Source organism: Daucus carota, chromosome 3, assembly GCF_001625215.2.
Source record: "Daucus carota subsp. sativus chromosome 3, DH1 v3.0, whole genome shotgun sequence".
Lineage (NCBI taxonomy): Eukaryota > Viridiplantae > Streptophyta > Magnoliopsida > Apiales > Apiaceae > Daucus > Daucus carota.
The window spans coordinates 2,831,882-2,851,091 of NC_030383.2; the positions used below are offsets into that span (position 1 = coordinate 2,831,882).

Sequence of the window (19,210 nt, forward strand, 5' to 3'; positions counted from 1 at the left end):
ATAAGCTATATTTGATGTCCTAGGCTAAAATTTGAGGAATGTGGCACTCCAAAAGTATCCTAACCATTTCATGGAAGGTTAGCTAGAATTTGATGAATGTGGTGCTCCAACAGTATCCTAACCGATTCATAATGGAGGTATTAAGACCTACTTCATTCCTCAATTAAGTGGTTCTGCATTTTCTCAATTTTGAGGAAGGGGGAACCATCCTTATTTTACTTGTGTGCTAGGGAATTTAACGCCTACCCTTAAATGCTAATGAAGTATTACAGTTGTCTCGGAACTCTCATTCTAGCTTTTGTAATCGAATAGTTAATCCCTAATGGCAGCTAATGCACATTTGCATTGAATAAATAACTTTTCCTGCAACCTTCGTTTCTTGAAACAGACACGCTGGTTCGGAGACGAACCACAACAGAAGCAAACTAAATACAATGCTTGTGGTGCTAGCACGAGGAGCTCTTGGTGATTATATTCGTAATCTATGTTCATTATCTGTGTCTACTTCGATGGGCATATCTTTCTTCTCATTCTAAAGTGAATTGTGTTTACTGCTTTGAGTAAATTCATGTCTAGGAATATAATCAGCTAGAGTTCCTCTTGTTCTCCACATAAGCATCATAAAAGGTTTGACAGTTGATAAATCTAATTGAGTTTATAAATGTATACGCAGAAAATTGCAGAATACAAGATTCAACAGTATATCAGATAGACATTGGAAAATAGTGAAGGAATATATATATAGAGAGAGAGTCATGGAAATAGTAAAGGATATTCTGATGGTTGGTTCCCCGAATACAGATCGAATTCAAATATACCAGAGTGGGGGGGAGATGGGATGTATAGATTTTCCTTGAAAAAAAGGTTCTATGGTGTTAGTTTCCATGTTGAAAATTCCCATATCATGTCCCCCTCCTACGTGATAAGACAGATCCAGGATGTCATCTGTGAAGTAGATGCAGTTAGGCCTTATGTATTCTGAAGATGGAAGCGATAGACATGTAGCTCTGCCGATGAATAATGCCTGGTCGCCCAAGTTATTCTCTGGAATGCAGGTACATGAAGGTAATTCAGAGTGATGATCAGAATATTTCAGTTCCATCTTCCATAATGTGAAGTTACATGTACGGTATTTTACTCTTGCCCCATGAGGTGCTTTAAAATATTTTGCTTTGAATTCCCGCACAACTAACCAGAAACCAAATTCTGATTCAACCAAGTAGGTTCTTGAATTGTTATAATTCATGCCAATATCAAGGTCAGTTGGCCAGGAATAAATTTGTGTTCCCTTGGCCCGTCCTTGGGTTTCAGAATCATCATTGATATCACACACAAATAGATCTCCCCTGCCATTGAGGGCATAAAATTTTCCTTTATAGTAAGCGATATCCTCTATAAAGGGGTCTATAAAGGGGGCGATAGAGGGGAAGAGAACTTCAGTCCACACTTTGTCTGTTAATCTAGCATAGGCCAAATATCTGCGTGCACCATAAATGGCCATAACAATCGGGTTTGACGAATACATACCATTGTTTTTACTTGGATGTAGTTTACCAGACATTGCAACTCTCTGAATAAACCCATCAGATGCATCTTCAGGTGAGATGTAGTCGAGAATAAACTCTTCAGAATGGAGCTGGTGGAGAAAGGTGCCCATGTGTGGCAGTGGAATTTCTTGTCGTAATAAAGGATGCAACAAATTGATTTTCAAATCTCTCCCTAAAGTTACCAGCCATCCTTTATTTGTTCCCAGAATTAGTCTTCCAGAAGCCTCTGGTAATTCTGCATAATATGTTTTTCCTGTTGCAAGACGCTGTAAACCACGAGTGTCACTGACTGAATTTTTTCGATAATCATACAGTTCATGATAGCAGTAGTGCTCTTCTTCATCAGCATCATCCTCATCATCAACATTCTCAACCATGCCCTCTTCATGATATTCGTCGTCGAAATCACAACTAAAGGCAGCACCTTCGGCTACTTGTTCAGCAAGAAAGAGAAGCGGAGACTCAGGAGGCAGCTGCAACGGCTTGATCTCATCTCGGCTCAAACCAGAAACAACTGAATTCCATGATTTTGACACAGCTGAAATTCTGTAGAGATCCTCGCAACAAGTTAACATATGAGCTATAACTATGAGTATTTTTCCAGGGAGTCCGTCCCAATCCGCACGATGATCCATATCAGAATTAAACACAAGATAACACAAAAACACACACCGGATTGATATTCAGACTCAAAAGATATTTAGTTGTAGGTTATTCATCTCTATTAACTATAATATATATATAATGTGTATCAATATTGTTTACCTATTCTGTTTAGGATAATCTGCTTTGTTATTCCTTTTGAGATAATTTGTATCGCTTTGTTATTTCTTTTTATCTGTTTTGTTTAGGATAATCTGAATTGTTATTCAATATCCTTTACCAATTCTATTTAGGATAGTATGTATTATTTGGAGTCTAAAATATAATATATTTGTATATGATTACCTTTCTTATTTATACAAGAAAAACAAATTAAAAAATTTATATATGAAGAAACCATCTTATATAAAGTTCTATAGTTAAACATCTATGTATACATAAAACATATTTATTAGTCATATTATTTATCAAATATTTAATATTTATGCAAATCGTATTTATTCAATATTTATATAAAAAAATAGTACTTAATATTTTCAAAAGATAGTAAAATCGTAAAAATTCTTTGAAAAATTAGTAGTTTTGATAAATTTCTAGAATTTTATTACAAAAACAAAAAAACATAGTTTATAATACGAACAAGCGTAACAGCCAGCGCAATTGGGGTAAAAGAAGGGAAATTAGAATTTTTGAGGACTTGCCAAAAAATCATAGAAATCATTCGAGATAGATAATTTTAATGGCTGTTTTTATTTCGTGTGTATATGATCAAGCGTGTATGTGTTTATATATACGTTCTCAGAGCCTGCATCCCTTACCTGCCATTCACGCTCTTCACTCTCTTTCATAGCAATTGTAAGGCAGTCTTGGCCAGTTTTCTTTATATTTCTCAATTGTTTCTCATAGAAATCTTAACACTCATTATTATCATTGTAGCAATATTCGTAATCTATGTTCATTATCAGTGTCTACTTCCATAGGCATATCTTTCTTTTCATTCTAAAGTGAATTGTGTTTCCTGCTTTGAGTAAATTCATGTCTAGGAATATAATCAGAGAATCAGCTAGAGTTCCTCTTGTTCTCCACATAAGCATCATAAAAGGTTTGACAGTTGATAAATCTAATTGAGTTTATAAATGTTTACCCAGAAAATTGCAGAGGAATTGCAAAATACAACATTCAACAGTATATCAGATAAATACCTTTTGAGTCTGAATATCAATCCGGTGTGGTTTTTTGTGTTATCTTGTGTTTAATTCTGATATGGATAACCTACAACTAAATATCTTGTGTTTTTAACAGAATGTAGTTTTAAAAGTTGTTCGCCGTGTTTTATATATATTATTTTTAAATAATAAAAAAATATATAGTATTAATATTTTTATTTAAAAATAATTTTAAGTATGCATTCAAAACTTTTAGAAGTACATGAAAAACGTAAAGGGCCGTATGAGTGAATTTTTAATAAGTGTTTCTCATCTAAACTAAAGAAGTGAAATAAAAGTTAGAAGCAAATTCACATTTATAAGTGATTAAAGTGTTTGTGAAAGAATTAGAACTCATTAAACAAAAGTTAGAAACAGGTTAAGACTTATAAGTGATTAAAATATTCTCAACTTCTTATTTCTTATAAGCAGTTTTTGACTTTTTACATAAATGATATGAATAAGGGTTTCTAATTTATAAACATAGAAGCTGAGCTTAGCATCTCCAATGATATTGGTCATGATTGGTTAAATTGAACATGTAACACATGATGCAAAATATGACGAATCTTTGAAACATCATACTCATCAATTGACCATATCTTGAAAATAATATATTATTACTATTTCAAATGGACTATTAGTCATGTTCAAAACTTTTATGTTCGCAATGTTTTTTATCAGGGATAGTGGTTCACTGGAGTGCACTTTTTATAATATATATATATATATATATATATATATATATATATATGTATGTATGTATGTGTGTATGTATGTATGTCATGGCACGTGTATTTTTCGCTAAGGTTTAATTGTTGAAGATGATCAAATAAATATTACAGGTCTGTTTAATATGATAATAATATAATAATTACTCCCTTAATCCTCTTTAGTTGTCCGTTTTTAACTTTTAATTGTCAAGTTGATTATTTTTATATCAAAGATGAAGGATATTTAAAAAACTGAAAAATTACATTTTTGAAATAAATCATATATACATTTCAGTGATTTTTTTAATATTTTTCAATTATAATATATATATATATATATATATATATATATATATATATATATATATATATATATATAGTTAAGTTCTATGGAGTACACAAAAATATTGGAGTATTGGAGTACAAATTTTAATTTTTTAGTTTAATCATAAATAATATATTTGATTATACAAATTTGTATACAATCAATCATTTATAAGTTGTCTTGCACATAATTGTCTATCAATCTTTAATATCCTTCGACTTTAACAAGTATTAACATTATTGTTCTGCTTATTAGTTATATTGCAGAACATAGAGTCCTGTAATTTATTAAAGTCATTATTCTACCTTTTGATTATAATGTTTATGTTGTGTAGAACATAATGTGCAGGTTATTAAATGTTTACGAACTTGAACAAAAAAATTGAAATTTAGATGAATAGATTACATTTTATCCAACTTTGTGCTCCAATACTCCAATATATTGTGTACTCCATTGAACTTTACTCATATATATATATATATATATATTTTAGTCAAATTTTAATTAATTTGATTATTGAAAACCAAATGTGGATAATTAAAAATGAACGGAGGAGTATATCTATTTATTTATTTCTTTTTTTTTTTGAAAGGAAGGAGTATATCTATTTTTTAAGAGAATGTTAGTCCATGTGCCGGCCCGTTTGCATGCTCAGAGTTTTGGAGACCCGACAGTCTTATAACAGTCTATAAATACTAGGGAAAATGCCCGTGCTCGGCTACTGTTAAAAAATGGTGTAGCTTAGATCTTGAAAAATATTAAATATTAAATTATCTAGTCATAAATTAGTTGTATAGTTTTAGTATGGCAAAGGCCGTCGGAATACGATGTACCTAACTTTAGAGTTCTATTCAACTTTTGAAAGGTAATTAGGCATGCATGTAAAATGTAAGAAACTAAAGATATATATTACATGACACTCTTTTCATATTGTCCGGTTCTTATCCAGTTTGATATCTCCATTTTAGATATTATCATCGTTTCAGATAGTATCACCCATCATCGACAAACGGGAACTGTTTAAGTAAGTTTTATGTGAAGAAGACCACGGGCTAAGGTATATTAATATTATATCACATATTATATTATTTATTGTGCACTAGGGCAGGGGCAAGCCTACACACATATTACCCTACTCAGACCCGGCTCTAAGCGGGATATACTGAGTAGGTTTGGTTTGGTTTGGTTTGGTTTGACACTCTTTTCAAGCAACGATGAGATCATAATAAATAAATAAATAAACTTTCACCCAATTATCATTAACCCAAAAAATAATATATTCATGCTTTATTTGAAAAAATAAGTTCTATTATTATATAACTAATATGATAATTTATTTTATTCATTTTTATAAAAATATAATTTAGTTGCCAACGTTGGAAGATAAACAAAATTAAATATCTGATTCATAAATTCAAATACCAACCCCACCTGGCAAAATATACAAAACAAATATATGCTATTTATAATGGTTAGCGTATATTATATGTTTCGTAAAACTCTCTGGTTATTTTGATATTGAAATATTAATTAATTTTTAGTAAGTAAAATGCGATTAAGATGGTTTTTCTAAATTAAATATATCTAAAATGCGATTAATCTTGCATGGATTGTGGGAGAACTAACCCATGAGAAACCGGGCAATACCCGCAATAGAGTAGGAAATAACCAGCAACACAAAAAACACTATAATTATTCGGGTCAGACCCATGGAGCATCCACATGATCCAAAGCATCAAAAAGACAACCGCGCCCCTCGAAGTGTGCAGCAGGAAATTTTTAGATAAAGGCAGCTGAAGTAAAAACGAGAGTGTAGTGCTAAGGAGAACTAGCCCTGAAACCCGTGCCCCGTGCGAGGCACGGGTATTGTATCTAGTAACTCGAGTTAAATATGTAAATTATTTTGCAAAATTTTTATGAAATTTAATGTGATCAATATAATTATATAAAAATTAATCATTCATGAATATTTTCTAAATAGTTAACCTATAATTTGTGTGCTACTATCTAGATATATAATAATATACATCAATTTTACGAATTTTAAATATTGGCTCGAACGGCTTGTTTACATATATATTGTATGATTTCCTATTTTAAAATCCAAAAAATGACGAAATTTAATGCGTTTGAAAACACACATTCATTAGTTAAGCGAAAATAATGATAAATCGTGGGGATTAAATTATTAAAACATGTGCAACTCGTAATTGACGGTATAATACTTATATTTCGATTGAAAGTAAGGTATGAATGGTTTTTATATAATTTCACCTCTATTTCAATGAGAAGTTATATTCGAATTACCTTCGACATATCAGATACTTCGTACATGATAATCATGATTCTATTAAAGATTGAATTATGAAAAGTACGATAAATAAGTATATTATTGATATATTTTAATAGTTTGTCAATAATTAATATGAACCTTCGACATATTTAATCAATTTAACAAATAATTATTTAAAGTATTTTATAAATAAATACATTCTAAATCTGCTATTTCATTTATAAAATTCATCTTTTATTGTCACAATGTCATATTATATTTCATGTTTTTGTAAGACATCGTTGTCTCAAACTCACAGGGAGTTGAACTCCCGACCTCCCGTAAGGGGTACAAGAGCTCTACCACCACACCAACACCTTGTTATAATACATTAACGATGATGGAGCATTAAATCATCTTTTGAGCTGTCATATTCGTTCACAAGTATTTTGATAAATTAATTTATATAAATATGATTATTTAAGACCACGACTCTAAATTTAATAGCCCTATATTTTAAATTTATTTTTTAATTATTAATTATAGATAATTTAACCAATTATGTAAATATGGACTTATAAAGAATTATTAATACAATAATGATCCTATAATATTTACTTTCTGATACACATATAAGAGTAGCACATTAGATGCATCAGATCTGTCTACAAATATTTTTAATATAATATTATTCTAGCATTGATATGTAATAATCTTTTTTAATTCAATTTTAGCAATAAATTAATAAAAAATCTAACAACTATATAAATATATTATAGTCTGATTAAAATTCATATTTTATAGATATTTTTATAAAACCTAAATCATATTTTTTTAGGATTGTTTTTTGATTCTTAATTTAGTCACTTTTATGGTACCGAAATTGTTTTTAAACAGAAAAAAATAGTCTGCACATCATATATAAATATATATTATTGGACGATATATTTATATTAATAAATACAAAAATAAAGTCATTATTAAAAATTGACAATAATTAAGTCTCTCAAAAAATCTATTATTTACATGATACATACATATTATATAAATGATATTAAATCATTAATGACAAGTTAATATAATGCTACAGAAAAATGAAAGCTAGCCGTGTACTCACTGTGTCATAATTTCATTTGCTAAATTGGTCTCATGCGTTATTATTACTCCCTCCCCATTTTATGTGACCTCATTTCCTTGTTGGGACGTCCCAAAAAGAATGAACCCATAATACTTACTATTTTTGAACACTACTTTTCAATATTACACTCACTGCCTCTATATTTTATACTCTTTTTTTATTAAATAAACACTAGTACACCCACTACCTTCCTCCACTATCTCAAATCTATTATTAAATATTGATAGGTACCACCACTTTACCTACTTTTCAACTACATTTACTATTTTTTTTTTTAATCTCCGTGAAAATCAAACCAGTTCACATAAAATGGGATGGAGGGAGTATATGAATGAATGTTATTAAGACATAAATGACAAGTTAAGGCGGGAGATAATATTACCTCTTGAACCAAATCTCGCGTGAAACCATTATATTAAAATTTCATAATGATGGAATCGTGACGGGAGTCAACATATGTGATGATAATTTGTCATCGGAAAGTGAATATTGTGATTTTGTGTCATTTGCTACTTCGATTAAAAAGATAGAAATTTTCCTCTGGAACTCTCAACTTCTATCCGTTTTAATGCGCCTATGATCTCCTATTACTTGTGATTTGGGAGATCAAAGAGATAGAGAGACCCAGCTTCTCTCGTCAAATCTTGCTCAAGTTGTATGGTTTTCAACATAATGTGTTTGACAGTGGCTACATGGTTTTTACCATTCGGCAGAAAAGGTCAATGTCTTTGTAATCCCAAGTTCTTTTATTTTTAAATATCTTTGTGATTGTATGTTTTTAAAAGTTAACGGAATGAAGAGGGAGGCTGTGTCGAATGAGCTTGGGCTTCCGTTGGCTCCTGCGCAGGCTTGAGTGGGAATTATGATCTCTCCGCGACTGCGAACCAGATGTGCCAGATTCTTGTATGCGTACCAAGTGTTTGTCAAAATACGGTACTCAAAGTCTTGTATTCTGGTTCTTTTGGATACAATCGTATTCAAATATTATTTTCTGCAGAAATAAAAAAAACAGGTGTGATCTTTTGATAAATTAAACCTACATGATTATGATTTTGTGATTGTTTATTGTTTTACTGTATATACTATTGTGATGTTGTTCATATTTCATGATTAGGTATAATTGGGTGCTTAAATTTATTATTGTATGTGTTGTTTTCGTATCCAATTTTCTTCTTTTTCTATCTATTTTTATCCGAATTTGAGAAGATTGGAGAGGTGTTATCAATCTTATATTATATGATCAGTTACGTCTTGTGTTTAGTATCTTCATGTTCGATTCTTAGTTTTTCGCTAGTGTTCATGATGATTATTTGCGGTTCTTGGATGATGACGGTGGAGCTGGTGTGGTAATGACTTAATTAGTGCGTGTTGTAATATTAGATTAGCCTGGTTGACTTATTTTATTGCCTGATTCAAATTTTTAGCATGTAATTTTGGATATTGTTTGGTTTTAATAGTAGTAATTGTAGATCTTAGTTTTAGTTATATTTGAATTTGAATGGCTGATTGACTCTTTTAAATTTGTTTATCTTTGAATTTGACTTTTCATTGCATGCTTCATCTTAAATTTTTGTGTTTTAATTTGAGTAAATTGTGCTTTAATTTGAATAATTAATTGACCGTTTATATACAAGTGAATTGTCTTAATTGATAAATTTGAATTTGAAATTGAATTTATTTATATGTCTTAAAAGTGTTTTAATGGTCCTTAAATGTGTTGTCTATATATCAAGGAAAATTGGTCAACTTTTATAAGTTATAATCAGTTACCTTCTTAATTTGAATTTTGATTACTTTTATTAAGTTCCAAATATTCAAAGGAGTCATTAATGATGACTCTATTGTTTGTGCCTTTGATGGCTCTATTGTGCTTTTGATGGCTTTTTGTTCCGGTTATGGATGCCACTTTTATGGCTAACTAGATGAGAATCCGCGCGTTGCGGCGGCCTATAAAAATTATATTAATGATCCAATATTAATATTTATAGAATAAAATAATTTTATGACTGTCTATAAAAAGTATATTAATGTTTCAAGTTAATATTTGTACGATTAAATAAATTTATATTATAAAAATCTTGATGTAATACAAATACTAATATATAAAATTGCAAAATTGGACTATAATTCATGGTGAAAAAATGACAATAAATTTATACACGTAAATAACAATTTAAAGCGTGACGAATCTTAAAATTTTATTTTTTATGGAAAAGTAATCATGTTCTTACATTGTCACCTTCCTCTAATTTTTTTAGATTGATTGTGCACAAAAACATTTAACTTAAATATAACTACCCTCTTAAAAGTTGCTTGAACGGAGCAAACATATAATGCATAGAATAATTTTTTCATGTATACAAAGTAAATAATATAAAAATTAACAACAACAAACATGTCCGATGAACAAAACAAATATTATAAAAGAATAACCAACAAACATACATAATTAATAGTTAATTTATTGACATCAACCATCGATATCCTGTCAAGACTATATTCTTTTCCCGTGTTTGGATTTGTCGACTCCAATATAACGGTCTATAACTACATTTGCTTGCACAACCTTTACTGTAACAGCCTTCACTTATCGTTGCAGAATAACGACACCTCCGAGTTAAAAATCGAGTAAGAGAAAGGTATTTCTAATTTTTGATATTTTTCATCCAAAAATTTCAGAAAAATTAAAAAATAAAACGGAGCGATGTGAAAGGCACCACCTACACGCCCCTCGTTTCTCCTTTAAAAATCGAGTAAGAGGACTATCGGGTAGATTTGTGGTATTGAGAGAGGAGGTTGTGTTTTGATGATCCAAAATACTACGATCTATACGGGTATTTATAGGTGGAGAGAGACTTGTTTGCTACTCTTTCCCATAATTAAATAATCTGAACAAAATCAGATTAAAATTTTCAAGCTACTATATTCCATAAATAATCTGTCTTTCCCATAATTGAATAATCTGAAACAAAATCAGATTAAAACTTTCAAGATACTATATTCCATAAATAATCTGAAACAAAATTGAAACAAAATCAGATTCTGAAACTTGCTTCTAATATACCCGAAACTAAAAAAGGTAGTTCTAATTTTTAATATTTTTCATCCAGAAATTCCAGAAAATTAGAAAAATAAAACGGAGCGATGTGAGAGGCGCCACCTACACGCCCCTCGTTTCTCCTTTATATAAGCATATTTTGCTAAGCATATTTTGCTACTCTTTCCCATAATTAAATAATCTGAACAAAATCAGATTAAAATTTTCAAGCTACTATATTCCATAAATAATCTGTCTTTCCCATAATTGAATAATCTGAAACAAAATCAGATTAAAACTTTCAAGATACTATATTCCATAAATAATCTGAAACAAAATTGAAACAAAATCAGATTCTGAAACTTGCTTCTAATATACCCGAAACTAAAAAAAGTAGTTCTAATTTTTAATATTTTTCATCCAGAAATTCCAGAAAATTAGAAAAATAAAACGGAGCGATGTGAGAGGCGCCACCTACACGCCCCTCGCTTCTCCTTTATATAAGTATATTGATTGGCCAATTTGATGATCATTAGATTTAATATATTTAATTATTGTTCAAACCTTTGTTTTTATTCCTCACTAAAATTTTAATTTTTATGTGTCTAACCAAAGGATTTTCCTTTGGTTAGAAATTAACTTATATTTCTATATTATTTTATTGTCTATCTATTTTTGATATATATATTTTTTTGTTTTGTTTTGTTTTATTAGATTTTCTATTTTTACTTTAATTAAATTTATATGTGTGTAATTGTTGTATGTTGATTTATGTTTTGTTTGTTTTGTCTTTTTAGGATACTTTGGTGCCACGGGACTTATGGGTTTTCCTTTCTTATTCATTTTAGCTTTATTGTCTAAGCGTCCGGAGTTATGCTTGCATGACTTTCGGTTAGATGATAAACTTTCTTGAAAGAAAGAAATCCCGGATGCGGTTTATTGTATTTCGATACAATTCATCTACGATTATGTAGACCTTACAAAAAAAATAAAAAATATAAGGGTAAATAAGTCTTTTTATGAGATTAAAATGTCTCATGATTTTATTTGCTCAACATGATCCATGTTGGGCTATTATTAATATAATAGATAGATAGATAGATAGATTAAGAAGAAATATTGAAATTGAATTGAATTGATTGATCCTAATGTTGATACCACCGTCAATTTCAAAATCACTTATTTTTCTTATCTTGAGTGTGCGTGTTAAATTATTCTATATTTGTTCAACTCAATTATTTTTGTAGACGTCGTATAGCTGTTATTAATTGAATTATCACTTTCTTTTCGAAAAAAAAGATGTTACTGATATTTTCGGGAGTTTTCTACTTTTTTTGAATTATAATATAAAAAAATATAGCTTTTAGAAAGTTAATATATATATAAAAGTATTAATCCAACAATAGTTTTTATACTCTTTTTTTATTTTATACTAACCTATAACTTGTGCGATGCACATACAATTTTGAATATTTAATAATTTACTTATGTGTTATTAAATTAAAATTTTGTTTCAAGATGTTGTTGGCATGATTCCAACTTTGAACCTCTAGCAACATTGTAGTGAAATATAAAAAATTCAATTTAATAATTTTAATCAATTTGAATTAAAAGATATAAGAATTGTAGTGCATTGTACTAAACTCCATACCAACGATCAAATTTTTGCAGCCGTGACTTTAATATTATTGTGTACATTTTATCAATATATGAAATATAAAATAAAGAAATGATAAATTGATGGATGGGTATGAGAAAATATATATTTTTTATATAAAAAACAAGTTAAGATTTTTAATTTATAAAAAACATCTAGATACCCATTAAAGTTCTATATAAACCATGACTTTTATACAGATGTAATAACAAATATTTTTCTGTCTTGTCATCTGACATGGTTAGCAAGTATTGACAGTTTACTTTGTTCGAGATCTGTGATTGTCTTCGATTCTGTTATGGCTAATGGTCGTAGTCCAATGGAGGAAATGGAGGAGAGCTTTGCTAATATTCGGATTGAAGAGGAGGATGAAGGAGGTCTAGAATATGGCGATGCAAATGAGGATCTTTCAGAAATAGATGTACGTTGGTGCCTCGTGGGAAAGTTCTTAACAGATTCAAGCATCGATTTTCAAGCTATGCAGCATAAAATGGCCTCCTTATGGAGACCAGGGAGAGGTATGTATGTGAAAGAACTGGAACGAAATAGATATATCTTCCAATTCTACCATGAGTTGGATATCACTCGGGTGATGGAGGGTAGTCCATGGACGTTTGGCCGATTCCAACTGGTTTTTGAACGCCTTAAGGAGGGAGATAATCCCAGAGAGATGGTGATTAACAAGCTGGACATATGGGTTCAGTTACATGGAATGAGTGCAGGGTTTATGTCTCAACGGGTTGTGACGGATATTGGTAATTACATAGGAGAGTTCGTGGAATCTGATGCTAATAATTTCACAGGGGCATGGCGAGAATATCTTCGGGTAAGAGTAACTCTAGCCTTGGATAAACCGTTAAAAAGAAGAATGAAGTTGAAGAAGAACGATTCAAACTGGTGTTGGGTGAATTTTAAGTATGAAGGGATCCCAACATTCTGCTTCATATGCGGATTCATAGGTCACAGTGAGAAATTTTGCGAAAAGATATTTGATACTCCAGCGGATCAGATTACTAAACCCTACGGTGTTTGGATGCGTGCTGAGCCAAAACGTAGAACACATTCGATGGGAGCGAAGTGGTTAAGGCAAGGTGGTGTTACGCCGACGAAGTTTCCGGTGAACGGAGAAGAAAAACTGGATAAGGCAATAGCGAAACCTCGGGGCGCAGATGGAGGGGGATATCCCGTAAGATCAGGAGTTGATAATGTTGGACAACAGCTAACAAACCAAACTGATAGGGGCGAGATTGTAGGAGCTGATTCTGGGATTTCGAATAAGTCAACAGGGCGGGAGAATGAGATGGACCGAGAAGTTATTGGGCTTGATATAACAGACCTGAAGAGACGTAGGATTAACGAGCCCACATCAAGTGAAGTACCCACATATGAACAGGAGACAGCTGACGAGAACATGTTGGAAACCCAGGAAATTGTTACCTCGAATTCAAAAAACTTGCAAATGGCGGGCTCTGCGTCGCAGACCCGCCAGACATTATGACAACCTTAAGTTGGAACTGCCGAGGGGTGGGGCTCCCTTGGAATTTTCAGTTCCTATATGATGTTATACATCAAGAAAAGCCTGAGTTTGTTTTTTTGTGCGAGACAATTGGTAGAAAAGATAAGCTTGAATGGGTTAGAAGTAAACTTGGTTTTGATGGATTAGTGGTAGTAGAACCGCAAGGAAGAAGTGGGGGGCTGGCCATGTTATGGAAAGATATGAATCATGCTAAGTTACGTAGCTACTCAAACAATCATATAGATATGGAGATCAGTATGGTTGGAAGGGAACCGTGGAGATTAACGGGTTTGTATGGTGAGCCAGACAGAGCGCAGCGGAAGAAGACGTGGGACCTTCTCAGACATTTGGCTCGTGACTCAAACTTACCGTGGTGCGTAATAGGAGATTTAAATAATGTAGTTGCTCAGAAAGATAAGCATCGGGGTGCTCAATATCCAGGGTGGCTTATAGACGGTTTTAATGATGTGTTGGTCGAGACGGGACTTTATGATATGGATCTTGTGGGACATCAATTCACATGGGAACGAGGAAGAGGTACACCTGAGTGGACAGAAGTACGGCTGGACAGAGCTCTTACATGTAACTTATGGCTTGAAGTGTTTCCTGGTGCAAAACTTTATAATCTTGAAGGTTCTACTTCAGATCATAGTCCTTTGTTGTTAATTCCCCAGCAAGTGAATAGAAGTATCACACCAGCTCGCTTCCGTTTCGAGAATGCCTGGCTTACGGAGCCAATGTGTGCTCAGCTAACGAAAGATACTTGGGAGAACAATCTGGAGCTGAATATTCAGCAGAAAATTCAAAATTGTGGAGAAAAGTTAATGAGCTGGGGGAAGGAGTTAACATGCCAGTTTGGCCGAAGGATAAAAGAATGTAAGAATAAACTGAAATTCCTTCGTAACAAAAGAGATTTGCACAGCCAAGAGGAGTACAATGCAGAGCGAAAGAAGCTAAATTTAATATTTAATCAAAGGGAAATCTTTTGGCGTCAGAGATCAAAACAATTATGGCTTCACTCCGGAGATCAAAATAGTCGATATTTTCATGCCTCGGCTAGTACAAGGCGTAGAAATAATCAGATTCATAGACTACAAGGAGATGACGGCCAATGGGTTGAATGGGACAGGGGAATGTCTGAACTTATGACGGGGTATTTTACAGAACTTTTCACAGCATCTCAAAATCAGTGGGAAGAGGTGATCGATTGTATTCCACGGCGTATTTCGACTGAACAGAACTCTGAGTTGATGCTTCCTGTCACGGAAGATGAGGTGAAGAAAGCTTTGTTTCAGATGCAACCAGACAAGTCTCCAGGTCCAGATGGGATGACTCCAGCATTCTTTCAAAAGCACTGGAAGATTGTTGGTACTGATGTGGTTCAGATGGTGCGGAAGTTTTTCGAGGATGGCACTATGTTAAACGGGTTGAATGATACAAATGTGGTATTAATTCCAAAGAAGAAGTGCCCAACTAAAATGACGGAGCTGCGTCCAATTTCCTTATGTAATGTATTGGTTAAAATCATTACAAAAGTGCTAGCTAATCGGATGAAAGGTATGCTTGATTCAGTTATTTCAGTCAATCAAAGTGCGTTTACCCCGGGCAGATTAATTTCAGATAATGTTATGATTTCATATGAAATTATACATTATTTGAAAAGGAAGACGAGAGGAAGAGAGGGTCATATGGCGCTTAAACTTGATATGAGTAAAGCATACGATAGAATAGAATGGCCGTATCTTCGAGCTATACTCTTAAAGCTGGGGTTCAATGAAGGGTGGGTGCAGTTGGTTATGCAGTGTGTTACGACGGTGTCTTACCAAATAACACATAATCGGCATGTAGTTGGTCCAATTGTTCCAAGCAGGGGCCTTCGACAGGGGGACCCGATTTCCCCGCACCTTTTCATTCTTTGCGCTGAGGGACTTTCGGCCTTGTTGCTAAAATATGAATCAAGGAAGTGGATTCATGGCATAAAAGTTTGTAGAAAAGCTCCAAGCATAAATCATATGTTATTTGCGGATGACAGCTACTTGTACTGTCGTGCTAATGAGGAGGATGGATTGAAAATTACAGAATTGTTGCGAACATATGAAGCAGCTTCGGGCCAAAAAGTAAACTTACAAAAGTCCTCGGTATTCTTTAGTTCGAATGTTATTGAATCAAATAGAAGGGATTTGTGTAATAGGCTGAATATGGTACCAGCTAATGAAGGGAGTACGTACTTGGGCCTTCCTAATATTCTCGGTCGTAATAAATCAACAGCTTTGGGTTTTTTGAAAGATAAGGTCAGACAGAGGGTGCAGAGCTGGGATGGGAGATGGATTTCTCAAGCGGGGAGGGAAGTTCTGGTGAAATCAGTTGTTCAGGCTCTTCCGACCTATGCTATGAGTGTCTTTTTAATCCCTATGAATATTATCAAAGACCTCGAGCGGATGATTTCAAAGTATTGGTGGGGAGCTAGCTCGACTGGTGCAAAGAAGATACACTGGCTAAGTTGGAGTGAGTTGAGTAAGCATAAATCAGTTGGGGGATTGGGTTTTAGAGACTTTCGAGATTTTAATTTGTCTATGTTGGGTAAGCAAGCATGGCGTATTCTTTCGAATCCTGATAGTCTGGTTGCTCAAATTTACAAAGCTCGATATTTTCCTAATTCTAGCTTTCTGGAAGCCAGCTTGGGGAACAATCCTAGTTTCATTTGGCGAAGTGTATGGGAAGCTAAGGCTGTAATTACGGCAGGAGCTCGCTGGAAGGTCGGTATGGGGAACAAGATTAACATTGTTGGTCAACCTTGGTTGCCGGACGACCAACACCCTTATGTTACATCTGATTTGACAGGTCTAGAACAGCACACAGTGTCCTCATTAATGTGTATGGATTGTAAGGAGTGGGATGTGGATATTTTGAGGGACATGTTTAATGCCAGAGATCAAGGTTGTATTGCTTCGATTCAACTTAGTATCACAGATGAGGATGATCGTTGGTATTGGAGCAAGGAGAATTCTGGCCAGTCATCGGTTAAAAGTGCCTACAGGCTCCTTCAAGCTCAGAAAAACCGATGGCATCCTAGCAACTTGAATAGTTTCCGGAGGGATATTTGGAAGGTGAAGGCTCCACCGAAGGTTTTGAATACTATCTGGCGTGCAATGTCTAATTGTCTCCCAACAATGACTGTGCTATGGGGTAAATTTGTTCCAGTGGAGACTTTGTGTCCAGTGTGTAAAAGGGAGGATGAGTCGATTGTCCATGCTCTAATTGAATGTGAGTATTCCAGTCGATGTTGGCAAGAAGGTTTCCCAGATATACGTACATTTCATTCTAATGATTTTGCTCAGTGGCTGCAGAATATGTTTCAGTCTGCAGGACAGAGAAGACACGCGGAAATTGTCACTCTTTGCTGGGCTATCTGGACAGCCCGCAACGAGGTTGTTTGGAACCAGAAGCAGCCTAAAGTACAGGGAGTGCTTGCTTCAGCAAAAAGTTACCTTACGCAATGGAAGAATGCCCAGACTTGGTCATCAAAAACTCTATTCCAATCGCTGGTTGAAGGAGATGGAGTAGATAAATGGGTGAAGCCACAGGTTGACACAGTTAAGGTAAATGTTGATGCTGCAATTTTTAGTACGGAGGAGGCTTATGGGATGGGCATTGTAGCTCGAGATCATACGGGTGAATGTATTAGAGCGAAATCAGTTAGCAAACCTGGAACTATTGCCGCAGAACTAGCAGAGGTCTTAGCGATCAAAGAGGCACTTAGCTGGATAAAAGGTGCAAATTGGCCTCAAGTTCAGTTGGAGTCAGACTGCTTAGGGGTGATTCAAGCAATTCGAAGCAGTGTGCTCATGACATCTCCATTCGGTCAGGTGGTGGACGAATGTCGAAGGCTCTTAAAGGAGCTGAACAAAACTACTTTGTTTTTTGTCAAGCGATCTGCAAATTTGGCTGCTCATTCATTAGCTAGAGAGTCATATTTCTATCCAGATCGTGTTTTTAATAGAGGGGAGCTCCCAATTACTGTGTTGAATGTACTGGTGGATGAGTTTTCAAGTTAATAAAATCTTTTGTTGGTCAAAAAAAAAAACCATGACTTTTAATTATTCTACTTAAGAACTCGTATAAAAAAGTTCCTCTAAGATGCTCTAATAGTAGAATGCACTCCATCATTTTACAAAATTTGTCACAATGTAAATATCATTAGATTTTTGATATTTTATAAATTAATATAAATCTAGATTAAATATCTCAAAATTATTACGATTCAACATTCATATAGATTTAATTGATTATTTTATATTCCAATAGATTAAGTGGAATTCGACATTTTAGAAAATCCTTCAAAATTAAGAGAGGTGTATTCGACTTAAATTTTAATATTATATAATAAATTGAGAAAATTAATAAATATGAATTGATTGCGTGTGATTTTAATTCCACAATGACTATGACGAATTTGATACAAATGTGTAGAGTACATAGCATTTAAAAAAAAATTTTATATTAATTATTGTAATATAATATTATTATTTTAGTTTTTTAATAATTTCTTTTTGTTAAAATTTTGAATATTAAATTATTTTCAAAATTAACTACTAACATGAATAATACCTATTCGGACGGTCATATAAATAGATTCGTTCGATTGGGACTAACACAAAATATTATCATAATCTACATCTATTTCGCTTTAAAATGTATTTTTTCAATTTTCAAAATCATATAAAATAATTATTAGTTATCGGTCAAAATTTGATTAATTTTACCGTAATAATTTAAATAAAATAAATAAATTAGGATAAAGGGAGTGGCAATTTTCAAATTTAAGGATCCATATAACTCAATAGATAAATACTCGTCCATATTCGGAATTAGAATATTTATTCTTTTTTTTTAAACAAAAAGTAATCTATTCTTAAAAAGAAAAAAATTGTGCAGACAATTAAATCAATATACTTATATAAAGGAGAAGCGAGGGGCGTGTAGGTGGCGCCTCTCACATCGCTTCGTTCTATTTTTCTAATTTTTTGGAATTTTTGGATGAAAAATATCAAAAATTAGAACTACCTTTTTTAGTTTCGGATATATTAGAAGCAAAGTTTAGAATCTGATTTTGTTTCAGATTATTTATGGAATACTACCTTTTTTATTTTCTGATATATTAAAAGCAAGTTTCAGAATCTGATTTTGTTTCAGACTA

The 19,210-nt window shown here is 32.7% G+C and overlaps 1 protein-coding gene across 1 annotated transcript; it reads right to left on the reverse strand.

The window, feature by feature from the left end:
* Nucleotides 1–808: 808 nt before the first annotated feature.
* Nucleotides 809–2,182, reverse strand: LOC108212062 (uncharacterized). The gene has a single exon (XM_017383795.2). The coding sequence runs from the start codon at nucleotides 2,180–2,182 to the stop codon at nucleotides 809–811; it is 1,374 nt and encodes a 457-aa protein (XP_017239284.2).
* Between the last annotated feature and the right edge of the window lie 17,028 nt (nucleotides 2,183–19,210).

Excerpts from the sequence above, each read along its gene's own strand:
- LOC108212062 (XM_017383795.2), bottom strand. The coding sequence starts at position 2,182 with ATGGATCATCGTGCGGATTGGGACGGACTCCCTGGAAAAATACTCATA.